General features: G+C 47.5%; 1 protein-coding gene across 1 annotated transcript in view; it reads left to right on the top strand.

Moving 5' to 3' along the window:
- The first annotated feature begins 1433 nt into the window (after positions 1-1433).
- Positions 1434-13319, top strand: part of USP7 (ubiquitin specific peptidase 7) — a 77775-nt gene continuing 65889 nt past the window's right edge. The window contains exon 1 of the mRNA XM_050905662.1: positions 1434-1852. Within this exon, the coding sequence (XP_050761619.1) occupies positions 1768-1852 (85 nt within the window). The 5' untranslated portion in view covers positions 1434-1767. The remainder of the gene's footprint in view (positions 1853-13319) is intronic.

The raw sequence follows: 13319 nt of genomic DNA on the forward strand, positions 1-13319 counted from the left end.
ACTGGGCTGCTTAATGCATCTCTCCACAGCCCTCTTAACTAGTCTTTCATCCCCAAGTGAAGGTGCTTCCCTCGTTGCTCTAACCCCAAACTGGACCAGCCAGGCGTTACTTATTCATCCGCACCCCTGCCACCTTCTTCCATCACAGGAGAACAGACAGGTCTCTTCCCTGGGAAGGACTACGTCCTCCATACAAGGCTTATGAAAAAGAGCGGCATCCAGGCGAGGAACGGTCTTGTTTACAGATTCCTCTTTCCACACATCATACAAGTATGTCCTTTATCTGCCTGCCCATGCCCTACAAGCGCGGCAGCCCAGGGACATGGGGTGCCCTGTCAGGGGACGGGGCGAGCCCCAAGCAGGGCTCACCTCACACACGGCCAGTGCAAGCGCCCCTCGCCTGGCCGTGCCCCGGTTCCAAGGCTGGAGCACCACGCCGGGAAGGGCCTGCCCGGCCCGGAGCCCGCCATGAGCCCCGCACCCAGCCACGCACACGCGGGCCTGGGCGCAAGGGGGGAAACGTGCCCGCAGTGGGCACGGAAGCCCCCGGGGCCCAGACGGAGCCCAGCGGGTCGCCGGAGCCTCCGCGGGCGCCCGAGGCCGGCCCGCAGCCCCTCGGCAGGCCCCGGCCGGGCCCCGCTGGGGGGGGCGCCGCCCTCGGCCGCGAGAGGGCGCGCGGGGGCGGCGGGGCGCGTCGGGCGGCCGCGGGCAGCGCCGGGCTGCGCGGCGAGAGGGCTGCCCGGGGAGGAGAGGGCTGCCCGGGGAGGCGCGGGCGGGCCCGGGCTCCCGCAAGGCGAGCGTAGGGCGCGGCCCCGGGCCTCCGTCAGGTGGGGCCGGGGCCGGAGCCTCCGCGCCGGGCCGGCGGGGAGGAGCGGGTCTCCCGCCGCAGCGGCCGGGAGGGGCCCGGCGCCTCGGCCGGCGGGCAGCGGGGACCCTGGGTGGCGGCGGCGCTCCTCGTGCTGCGCGCAGGTGGCGGCGGCGGCGGCGGCCTGCGGGGAGGCCGCGGCGGCGCCGGCGCCCGGGCCCGGCCCCTGTGGCCCCGCCCCTCCGGCCTCCTGTGGCGGCGGCGGCGGCAGCGGCTGCTGTTCCCGGGGCGGCCGCGGCGCTGCCTCCCCCTCCCCGGCTCGCTGGGCTGCCCCTCATGCGGATGTGACATTTCACGGCGTTTACCGCAGCCGCCATTTTGAGACAGAGAGCGCTGGCGGCGGCGGAGCGGCACCAGCGCGCCGGGGCACAGGCAACGGGGGGGGCCCGCGGGCCGGGAGCAGCGAGCCGGGCGTCGGCCAGCGGCTGTGCCGGGGCGCTGGGGGGGGCGGGAGGGCAGAGGAGGGGCCCCGCGGCGCCTCCCCGACTTCGCAGCGCCGGGGACACCTCGCCGGGGGAGGGGGAAGCGCCGGGCGCCGCCGCCGGGCCCTGACTCCTGGTCTCCCGTCCCCCCCTCCCCTCCTCCCGGTCCCCTCCCCTCCGGCCCCCGGGGAAGCCGCCACCCCCGGCCGGTCCCTCCTCCCCACCCCTTCCCCCCGACCGGGTGCCGCCGCCGAGATTGGGCGAATAGCGAGCAAATACGTGCGCGTCTCGCTGCCTCCGCCGGCTGCCCGCTCCCTGCCCGCCGGAGCCCAGCCGCAGCCCCCCGAGGCGGGTGCCCAGTCCCGGCCGCTGCCAAGGCCCCGCCGCTCCTCCGCCCCTTCCCCTCCCGACACAGGCCTGCAGCCCCCAGCGGGAAAGGCCCAGGCCGCCGCCGCCGCCGCGCCCGAGCCCCAGCCCGACATGAACCACCATCAGCAGCAGCAGCAGCAGCACCAGAAGCCCGGGGAGCAGCAGCTGAGCGAGCCCGAGGACATGGAGATGGAAGGTAAAGCCGGGGCCGGGCAGGGCCCCGCGCCCTCAACTCTGAGGAGAGTTTCTCCCCCTCGCCCCTCTGCTTTGCTGCCGGCTCCCCGGGCGCCGCGTCCCCCTCGGGGAGCTCCCGTCCTCCCTCCGCGATGAACACGCGCCCGGCCCTCTCCTCCCCTGCGAGCAGGGGCGGCCGCAGCTCGCCGTCCCATGCCCGGCCGCGGCCAGCCCCGGCAGCCGGGGTCCCCCCGCCCGGGGCGCGGGGAGCTCTGCCCGGTGGCGCTTCGTCGGGAGCGGGGGGGACGCCGGGGAAAGTTGCGGCGGTGAGGAGCGGTGCGGGGCCGGGGGAGGCGGCCCGGGGGGGGTGGGGGTGGCTCTGCAGGAATTTGCATCGCGGGAGGGGGAGGGTGCGGGGGAAGCGCTGCTACAGAAGGGGACCCGCTCCCCCGGGGCGAGGCGTGCGGCCGTGAGCCCGGACCTTCGGCCTGGCGGGGACCGGGAGCCTCCCGCCGGGGGTGGCCGTCGGGAGGTGAGCCGGGGGGGCGGCGGCGGGGGCGCGCAGCCGCGCCCTGAGGGGGGGGCCCGTCCGGCCGGGAGGGGACGGGGGTCCGTCTCAAAGTAGTTGTGATTTCGGGGGAGGGTTTTGCCTTCCGCGGGGGAAAGGGGACGTGGCTGTCCCGAGGGCTGCCCGGTCCCCGGGGCTGGCGGGCGGTGAACGGTGGGCAGCAGGGCCTAGCCCGGCCCGGCCCGCCGGCGTCCCCCGCTCCCGCCGCCGGGGTGGGCGGTGGGCTTCAGCCCTGCCCTGCCCGGGGCCGTGCGGGGCGGCGCGGCGGCTCGGCCCGGCCACTCATTGTATGCAGGCAGCCACGCTGCTCGCCATTTTTAATTAACCCTCCTCAGAGGGTTATTTACAGAAACCGCTGCCGGCCGGGCCTAGCGCGGGGTCGGCGGGCAGCGCTGGCCATGTGTAGCGCCTGCACAGCCCTCGGCCCGGATCCTGCACCGTCATGCAGTTGCGCTGGTTTCATAAAGGAGGCACTACATTTTCAGGCTTGTTCCCTACTCCCGTCCGGTGTAGTCTCCAGTGGTGCCTTTAGCATTTTTTTGCATTGTATGGGTATTTTTACACACCCTCCCCCCTTTGGACAACACCTTCCGTCTGAATTCAACGATGTAAAATTATTTTGGGCAAATGTACGGTGGGATTTTGTTCCCTAAGGAAGGGCAGCCACGGCATGCTGCTTGTACCGAATGGTATTTGGCTTGGAGGTCAAAAACACCAACTACCTAAATATCGTTTAGAATGCCTGGCTGTGAAGATGCCAATTCTGTTATGACTGTTTTAATCAACAGTGACATAACATTCGCCAACACAAGATATTTTGCTTGGAAACGTTGACAATCGACTTAGCAAATGTACCTTTCTGCTAAATAATAGCCATTGAAATCAAGAGGAGCAAAGGTGTTTCAGTGGAAGTTTGTCACGGTGACTGTGAGATTACATTTCAGGATTAGAAGGTCATTACATAAAGCCTTGCTTTCTGAAACATAAATCTCTATTTCAAAAATAATAGCTAAAACTTATTTACTATCAGAGAGACTGGTTTTGGTTTTGTTTTATAAAAATCTCCAAGCTGGTGTTTATATACTGTGTGACAAATACGTAAAAGGAGGTGATCTAAAATATACTTCATATTTGTTTGTATGCATACAAATATTAACATCTTATGGGTTATATTTTCCAGCAGATTGTTTGATAGCCTTTAGCAATCTGCTTTTTCTCAATATCCTTTTCAAGTCCTTTAGAATATTGACTGCATTTAATGTTTTTATTTTGATTTTTATGGGCTTGATGCTCTACCGTGCTGGGCACACTGTGAAATGCTGAACATTTTTATGCAGTTTAAAGGTGTCCTGAACTTCTCTGGATTGCATCCTCTCTGTCAGTGGGGATACAGGAGTCCAAAATACATGCAGAAGTCCCTTTGATGGTTGTGGAAATCTTACACTGGTGGCCACCTCCATTGGAGGGGTGAGGAAAGAGTCTCTGAGTATGTCAACATAGCGACGCTGAGAATACAGCGTTATCTCAGAAATCTATTTGAGATCTATTAGGCCGCACACAGCTGATGCCGGGTGATATTACGAACTTGCTAATTTTTGAGAGTTTACAGAACTGTCCATTTATGCAAAAACAAAACCAAAAAAGTTTAGCCTTTGGAGGTTTTTTGCAATACTTGCTTTTTCTTGAGAAATGTGTTAAGTTTACAAGATTGCAGAGATCAGATTATTGCTAACTTTTAATAAAGTTGACGTCACAGGTATATATTCATTTAGTGTGTAAAACAATGTTCATCATCTTAATGTATGGGTGTTTGTGCTTTCTTGAGAGAGATGCTTTCAAGCAGTGAGGAAAATACTTAATAACATGTAGTTACGTTAATTTTAACATGCACAGAACAGTGTCGGATGCCATTCTTCAGTGAGTGATCACGTTAGATTTAGGAGGTATGTGAAGAATGCGCAGTGGAAAATTGCACATCTTGATTTTGAATTATGTGAAGGTTCGCCTATTCTGTGTACAGCTATACTAGATGAACAGTTTTTGGTGAGTGAAGTAACCATTTCAGACGTAGTAATAAAAGTGTGGAATTAAACTCTTCAGGATTAATTCAGATATGGTATTTTGAGTGTCTGCTCTCATGTCCCTGTTTTTCTCCCTTCCCTTTCCCTTATGACTAATTTACTCTTCCTTGATGACCTTATGGATGCTCTGTGTAAATGAAAGTAGTACTAGACGGGGCTATTGGACTTCAGGAGGGAGGAAGACATTCCCTTTAGAAAGAAAAATTAATCTATGCATCATGAAGGCAAGAAGCAATGACAGCCTTGATAAGGGGCAGATACCTGCTCAGCAGGACCAGGTGTGATGCAGGCTCACCTACTTGCAATACTTAGCTAGAATGCTGTGGTGTTACAAATCGCCTCTTTGTGTATTTAGTCTTCTGTTACCTGTGGATGTTGTTTGTAATCAGCTTTAGACTTACTGAGGCTTGGCAGGACTGATACGTGGACAGAGAAACTTCAAATTTATGACAACTGTCAGACGAGGTTGCGTCCCCTTGGCTGAAGGCAGCTGCTTCCCTAGCTGAGGGTACAGTTGGACAAACACAGTGTTTGCTGCCGCTCGTTTTCATCTCGTGTGTCACGCCAGCAGTTGGGCTAGTGCACCTCCATGTGACTATGAAGTGATCAGAATTAAAAACAAAAAGTGGAGCTTTGAAATGTAGTTTAGGTTTTTAATTTGGTTCACCCTGCAGCCCCGTTTAGCGTTGTATGAATGTGGTGAAGGTTTGGCGTTGGGGCGGGAAGGAGCAAGAAGGGCTGCTTGAGGTGGCACGGATGCTGGCAGTTACCTGGCCAAATTCTGTCACTAGTCATGGATTTTGTGTGCACCCCTCATCCATTGCTGCATAAAAGCATGTGATTCTGGCTGCCTTTGGGCCGAAACAGAGTGGGAGTGTGCAGATGAGCCGTTGGTGCCTGAGTTTTAGATAAATTAACAGTTTGGGCTGGTGATTAGTAAATTATCCTGTAGAAATTCTGAAGAGTTTATTTGTATGCTAAATAAACTTAGTGGAAAAAATAAATAATGGTTTTTCTGTACTGTAGGTAGAGTATGTAGGTTGCTTTATCATGCAAAGAATTACGGCTGTTTAGTTGCTAGTGAGTTGCTCTATAAAGTGTTATTGAATCCAAGTCCTGATACTTTATATATGCTTCCTCTGTAACGTCTTTTCACAAATGTGTCTGAACTTCAAAGAACTTGGCTTAATACAAATCTACAGTTACATATTTCATAAAGTTCTTTCATGGAAAGTCTCATTTGCAGCTTAATAACTGTAAGTTTCCCTTGTTTATAGTTTGAATCTGCTTTTTTTGTAGGTTCAGCCTCTGCCCATAGTTACGTATGTACGTATGTTTCGCATTATGGAAGTTTCTTTTCCGAAGTAGCCAGCACAAGCTTATCAAGACAGTGTCACAGTCCCTGAACACGTGGTGACTGGCAGTTCAGGTTGCACACTTGTGCTCTTCTTGTGTCAGCTCTGCAGCCTCTCAGGCAATGCTGTCTTTTAAGTTTTTCCCTAGTTAGGGCAATTTAAAGTTGAGATTTGAATTCCAGGTGAAATGATGCAAGATATTTACAAAGAACAAGAAAAAAAAAATTTGGCGTGTCTGTGTGTATGTATGTGAAAAGTTTAAAACCGCACTTTCTTGCAGTTTCCATGCAATTGAAAGTTTGTGTTGCTTGCTGTTAATTCCTGTTTTGCTCACTACTGACAGAATTTACTAGATTTCTGATCCACTGTGTGATACTGGTCTCAAGTACATAACTTATTTTTTTGCCTGCCTTCTGAATGCTTACTTCCCTCTCATATTTTTTCCTCGTTAGTATTCTCAGTTCCTGGCAATTTAATATCATTTGCGACTGTAACATGATGTTCGTTTCTTTCTTCGCCTGCTTCCATGCCTTCCTCCTGAAGGCCTGTATCCCTCTCTTTCCCTGAGCTCCTTCGCTGTCTTCTATATTGCTTCTAACCAACCAAGTGGTGATAGAGTGAGGCTGTATGTTTGAGAGGAGAATATGCAGACTAAATTCATCATACAACTGTAGGTATCTGCTTGTTTATATGTTCTTCCTGCCCCTTCCCCTCTCGAGCCTTGACATTTTTCCATGAAATAAATGATGCTCAAGTGAGGGGAGATAAAAAAGCTGATGCAGCAGACAACAAGCAAAATTAAGTTAATTCTGAGGTTATACCTAGAGCGAAGAACCAGGCCTGGCCTCTTATTCCCAGTAATGATAATGTTTAGTACCTCTGGAAACAGCATGCTTGGCCTTGGGAAAAGATGTGCGTTGCATCGTTCTCATATAGCTGCTTCATGCCAACCGAGAAAGCAGCACTGGTGACTTCTGAAGAGTGCTATGCCTAGAGTTTCTTCTGTGCATTCTTCATGAACTGGGTGCTCAATAGGTTGTCAGCTTTAGTAAACTTTCTGTGAAGGGGAAGTGGAAATAGTGGAATACTGGAAAATGTGTGTAAAATTCGGAGGGAAGTGTAGATAGCACGCCATTCAGGATGAACTATATATATCGGACTTCCTTACTCCACTCCAGTTGTTCCATGCTGTTGGCTGAATTCAGAAGAGAAGTAAAATCTGCTCCCTGTCATTACTAGGTAGCTATACTAAGTAAAGTAGCAAGTTGTGTGTGTAAAAGTAATATAAGCCCAAACTTTAAAAAAGCAGATGGAATAGTTGTTTGAGACTGAATCGGTTTCATTGCTGCAGAATAATTTATCACAAGAAAATCTAAACAGTGTAGCAGTTAAACCAGTTTAGCCAGTACATCTTGCATGACATCATTCGATATTTGGGGTAAGGGTGAAAATGAACTGGTTTAGAGCTTGTGAAGCATCCAATTTTTCTTAAATGATAATAAATTTAAAATAGGGCATTGTTTGCTGTAGTTTGTGCTTTGAGGTGTCTCAGATCAGTTGTTTTAATTTAACTTTGTATCTTGTGGCTGTAGAATGTTGATTGTGAAGGAGTAAAATACTAGGTGGCTTGCAATACAAGGCATTAGTAATCCATAGCAAGTGTGCTTTTTCCCCTCAAATACATAGGTATATTAATATATATAAAATCTGCTATGTGCTAGTTTGACATTATCAGCAACAGCATTAACAGTTATTATAAAGTGTCTTGGCAAGTAGAATGGGGGCTGGAGACTGGCTATCTTATTTGTCAAGTTATTAAATGTGCAGTGTTGTTTTCTGAAACTTTTTTTATTGGTCTTTTAAGGTAATGTATTTTGCTCTGATGGTTTTAGCGTTTTAATTTGATACACTAGCAAGAAGAGTAAAAGTGCACCTAATCAGTGGCAATGGCTGTAGCATAATGTATCTGTACATATTGTTGCAGGCTTAGACTTAACACATTTTAATATTTCTGCTAAACCTTTTTTTTTTTTTTTCAGCTTGGCTTACTGATGGTAGTAAAACAAGCTCTGTAAGTTTAGAAACATTGAATGGAGTTTGAATGACTTGCCAGCAAAATGAAGAATGGTCAGCTTGGAAATAATGTTTTATTCTGACTTGTATTTGCCTAGTTTCCCTAGAAGGCTGAGATTTTGTCAACTAGAAATAATTAAGCTTCTGGAAATTAGTAGATGGATTTTGAAAATACTGAAACTGTACTGAATATTTGCAGTTTGGGGAAGACAGTGTTAGTCTTTTATCGTAGTGCCTAGGAATCTTTGGGATTCTCTTCAGAATATAAAAACACATTTGAAGACTGTTTTATATTGAACTTAATATGCATCTAGAATAACACAGCTTGATTGTTCAGTGTAACAGCATGTGCATATTTATGTAAAATATCTTAAAAATATGGAGATTAAAACTAAATGGTAAATTTTGATAAAACTAAAATTCCGTGATGTAATCAGTATAGCATATTTCAGTTTGTGTTTTTAATTGCTGTTTGGCAGCTGTTTTAAACGTTACCAAAATAAGTCATACCTGACCCATTTAATAGTGAAGGTTTAAACAAAACCATCATGCTTTCTAGCATCAAACATCTTAGGAGAACAGGACATTCAGTGCCTGCAAACCTGGAGTTCTCCCTGACTGCAGCTGTAAAGCGAGCTCCAGAGTGATGCCACTTGGAGAAGGTGTGCCAGGAGCATCCTATTTAAAATGGGGAAGAGAAAACACTAGTACCTCAGCTTATTCTTGCATATATGCTGGTATGTGCAGATAGACAGTCTTCCAGGCGTCCTGAACATCTTGGGGTTTTCTGCATCGAAACCAGCACCTCAACTTGCATTCCAAAGCGTATTGCAAGCCAGAGGAAGATGATGTGGATAGTGAGCTGGAACGTCCTATGAGAAGAAAATTCAAAATAGATTTTTTTCTTTAGCAGTACTGCAGTGTTTTGCAGCCTAGGAGAGGTGATGAGGTTTTTTTTGATAATCATACCTCTTTGATATGAAACATCATAAAAGTGCTGGAAAACAGAACTTGGAGCTTTATATTTTGTATGTTAAGGGATTGAATGCACTCCAGTAGAACTTGCTTTAAATGCAGAAATCTGTGAAAATTCTTAAGGTCATTTTTCATAATTTCCCTTTTCCTCGTGTAAATAGGAAAGGAAGCATAGGAGCATCATTGGTGTTCACTGTGGCTCTAAGCTTGATCATCTGGTGATTTCACAAGGTGCAACTGTAAGGATGTTCTTAAATACGGCATCTCCAGCTGTGCATGTGTGTTTTTGTAAAGATCTAAGGAAAATTTTGGTTTAGGGCTCTGAATGTGATGTTATACTAATACAACCATTGGATGAATTTCTGTTGAGCTGTGTTTAAAAAAAGGAATGGTTGTGTATTTCCACAACAGAGATTTTCCTTCCCATATGTTTTGGTGAGTTATTTTCTAACATCACTGATATTGTTCGGCAAAACTTTGATGGAGATTTTGATAAAAATAGGTGTTTGCACCCTCATACTAAAACTTGGTGAAGGTTTTAAATTCCAAATCCGTCTTAGTGGGTTAATATTCTTACTGTTTAATAGATCAGGGATTAGTGGTGTAAATTTGCTTCATAAAATGGCTAATTTGTGAATTAAAAATGCACAGAATCTGTAGTAAATAAGTTAATAAATGATTTGATATATATAAACATTATTTAAGAGAAGGGAAATTATATTTTTAAGAAAAGAAACAGACGTCCCAGTATAAGATCAACACATTTTTCTGTGACTAGATAGGAAATTTTTGGTGCAAAACTTGCTTCTGAGCCATGGAAGTATTGGATAAATTGTGGACTACAGTTTCAAGTCTAGGCCATGCGGTGGTCCGTCTGCACTCTTGAGCATCTCGCATGCAGTTGCCCATGCCCGCAGTCCCTCGGGACCCAGCAGCGGCTCAGGAATGCTCCGCGGGCTGGGGAAAAATCGACCCCCCAGCTGAGGAGGAAGCCACCCTGCACGGACGCTGGGACAGGCGTGCCACCCTGTCTTGTTGCTCACCTGTGCAGTTTAGCCCTTATCTCTCAGTAGAGGATGAGGACTTTTGGGTAGGTGTTTTAAACTTGCACATGTTCTGCAGTTCTCCCACTGCGCTGGACATGGTGGTGGCAGTGGCAGGGGGTTGTGGCCTGTAGTGTTACGAACATTCTGGTTTGCATGTCTTAAGGTCAGAAAGGTTGGCCACCCTGCGTCTGGGATCTGTATTTTCATGCATTGCTGTTTCATGCATCAGCTGTGATAGGGACCATTACTGATCTGGTCCTGCTAGGCTACCCCAGCCCCTGTATGACTAGAGGAGTGTCTGTGTTGAATTGCACTTATTTAGCATTATACAGTTTTTGGACAGTAACCTGTTGCATTTTTTTGTCTTGATAGTCTCTGATTACTGGAAAAGAACGAAGAGATTAAAAAGTGTTTGGGGAGTGATCAGTTTCTCCCCCCCCCCCCCCCCCCCCCCCCCCCCCCATTTTTTTTTCCTTTTTTCCTTCCCCCACATCTAAAAAATACATTTTGTTTTAGGGAGTCAAGGTGGAGTTGGCGATCCTAGTGCTGGGGCATGGTGGTTTCTGCATCATCTTTAGTTTTTTTCAAGAACAGAGATCACTTCATTTGGAGGTGGGGAAGAGTTTACATTCTCCCTTCCTGCTTGTAAAGCCCGGCAGCTCTCCTGATGCAGCTGACTCGTTGCTGTTACTGTTCAGTAGTCATGAAATACATCTCAGTTACATATCTCCAGAATATTTCTGGTAACTGTAATCAGGTAACAATTTTTAGACACAAGTTTGCCTTCACAGCATGTCTTAACTGTGCCATTTAGATAAATGGTTGGTTTGCTTCTGTTACAGATGTTAGAGCTGACTAGACACTCGGATGCTGTTGCATGGGTTTACAGGCTTCAGGTCCTAAGACAATGTGAGATATACTTTTTTTTTTTAAAGGAAAACTGCTTAAGCAGAGGCTGCGTGAACCCTCTTTTATTGTTCATTAAATCAAGCTAAGGATAGTTAGATTTCCTTCTTCATTGGGAATAGTAAGGAACTGACCTCTTCTAAAGAATTTTTCACCTGGTTAAGTGTTAGTTGCTTAATAATATCGAGGGGTGAACCTAATTTCTGTAGAACAGTAGATACTATTAGAAGTTTGAACACAGAGATAACTCAAATGTGTCTGTAAATTATATGAATTAAACAGTGTGTCACAAACCACATGCAAAACCCTGCTTGCTAGTAGCGATTACAGTAGTGATGTTTCACAATTTTCTTCTGCTTTCCTTTCCCTCTTCACATTCTTCCTGTGTGGTTTTTATCTCCTCTGTTTCAGTCTGACTGTTTCAGATACTTCTTGGACTTCAAGCCTGCACCAAAAAACCAGTCCCCTTAAAAACTAGTGTAACGCTTTGCAATATTTCCGTCATGCCACGAAGGTGGTAACCATAAGCATAAGTTCTGGGGGTTTTCTTTTTTTTTTTTTTTCTTTCTTCTTAAAGTGTCCTTACAGTTGAGCAATTAAAAATAAGCAGCAGTAAAATCAAACCAAAATCTGCCAGAAGTCAAAACTTACTAATAATTTTGTTAGTTTAGTCTAAAAGTTTAACCACAGGGTTTTATAATAATTTTTTTGTTTCTTCAAATGTATTGCTTCAGTTCCATATTGATTTTAAGATATTTTCTTGTTCTCAGCAGATTTGTCTTGGTTTTTTAACCTGTTTTGTTCATCAGGCTCATGCTTTGGCTTACAACCTGTGCCCTGAAGTGTGTTGTCTGAAGTAGGAGAGGGTTGATGTGGGAGGGATAGAGTCCTTACTGGAAGGGATTCTTGGGGTTTCCCTCTGAAGGAGGGAAAGCTGTGCAGCTCCTTTGCTTACCAGTGGAGCTTTGCTGGGGAAACCCTCTCTTGACCTTGATAATAGCACAGATTAAGGGGAAAAATAATTAGAAAGTTGCACAAAAATGGATCTCGTTTCACCTGTGTCAGTTGCCTGTTCGTAAGCAGCCCCATTCAGCTGTGACTTTGTTCTGTCCCTTCTGCTTTGCTGGAGATACTTAGTGAAACCGGTGGGTTCTCCAGTACCTGCAGCTGAACAAAGAGCTGAGCTGGCTCTGATGAAGAGCAGAGTGTAGAGATGTAAATGAGCCCGAGGACTGGGCGCGTTGGCATTGCGGCTGAAGAAACGTGTGTGGAACCACAGCATCTGCCTTCAGACTTTTAAACTTGGGATAAAAACACTTCAGCTTTATTGGTCAGTGACCTCTCTTGCTGGATTAAGAAAACATTCTAACTAATTCTTTAAGACCTTTCAGCAGCCTTCAATATAATGAACTGAGAGGTGTTAACATTAATGCAGTAAGCGACTGTGCCTCAAGTGGTTCTCTTCAGTATGTTTATCTGTTGGTTGTCTTGCAAATTTTGCATGCCCCAGAAGCATTTGTATAAATCCATATTGCAAACTAATAATGAAGATGAATCAAAATTTAGATAGTTTGTGGCACCTTTGAAGAACAAAACTGAAGTCAAATCTAAGAAAAGTACTTGGTTGCTTGAAGTACAGCATGGTCAAGGTCTGAACGTGAGCCATGGGAGCCTTCCTAATGCGTTATATGTCCAAATGTGTAAACACATGCTTTTGCTAGTAAAGTTATACTGATAACACTGAATTCAACACAGCACATCTTCAGGGCCCATTTTGTTCAAGAATATTATTGTTACCTAGCTTTTGCTTAAATTAGTGTAGTGGAAGCCCACTCGCAGTTAGCAGGTGTGCGTGCTAGACCTCTCTGGAGTCAGAGGCATCAAACATCTCCCACATCCAAGGTGTGTCTCTTAACTGGTACGGTGTCAGGTGGCTGTGCCATGCAGCAGTCCAGCTGAGAATAAGTGCCTGCAAGAAAGAGGAGTCTAACCCAAAATGGAGCACAAGCTGCAGGGAAGGTCCTGGATTGTGGTCTGGGCACCAGACTTCATTATATCAGATGACTTTTATATGCTACTGGAAGCCAGGAGAAGAGTTTGTGTCTAGTTCCCTCTAACACTGCTACAGAGAAGAGGCATCTTCTAGAGCGGGGTTTTTTTGACCTCTGTGCCTCCCTTTTGCCTCCTCGCTTGCACTGACACAACTGTGTGGGAGCACATGGTAAACAAGATGAATGAAGAGATCTGAATTTAAAATAACTTCCTTATTTGGGGTTTATTTTTAACCTAGCTCAGTTCACTGGTCTGCTTTATTGTTTGGCCCCACAAACAAGTGGGTCAGCTTGACTGAGGAGGCAGGAGGGAGAGAAAACTCTTAAGTCATTAATAACTTCTACAACTTTTTTTTTAAAAACTTTCCCAAGACCCTTTATTTGACACCTGGGCCTGTCTCCCCCAAGAAATGCATTAGGGGACAGGGCTGTAG

This window comes from Gymnogyps californianus, chromosome 15, assembly GCF_018139145.2.
Source record: "Gymnogyps californianus isolate 813 chromosome 15, ASM1813914v2, whole genome shotgun sequence".
Lineage (NCBI taxonomy): Eukaryota > Metazoa > Chordata > Aves > Accipitriformes > Cathartidae > Gymnogyps > Gymnogyps californianus.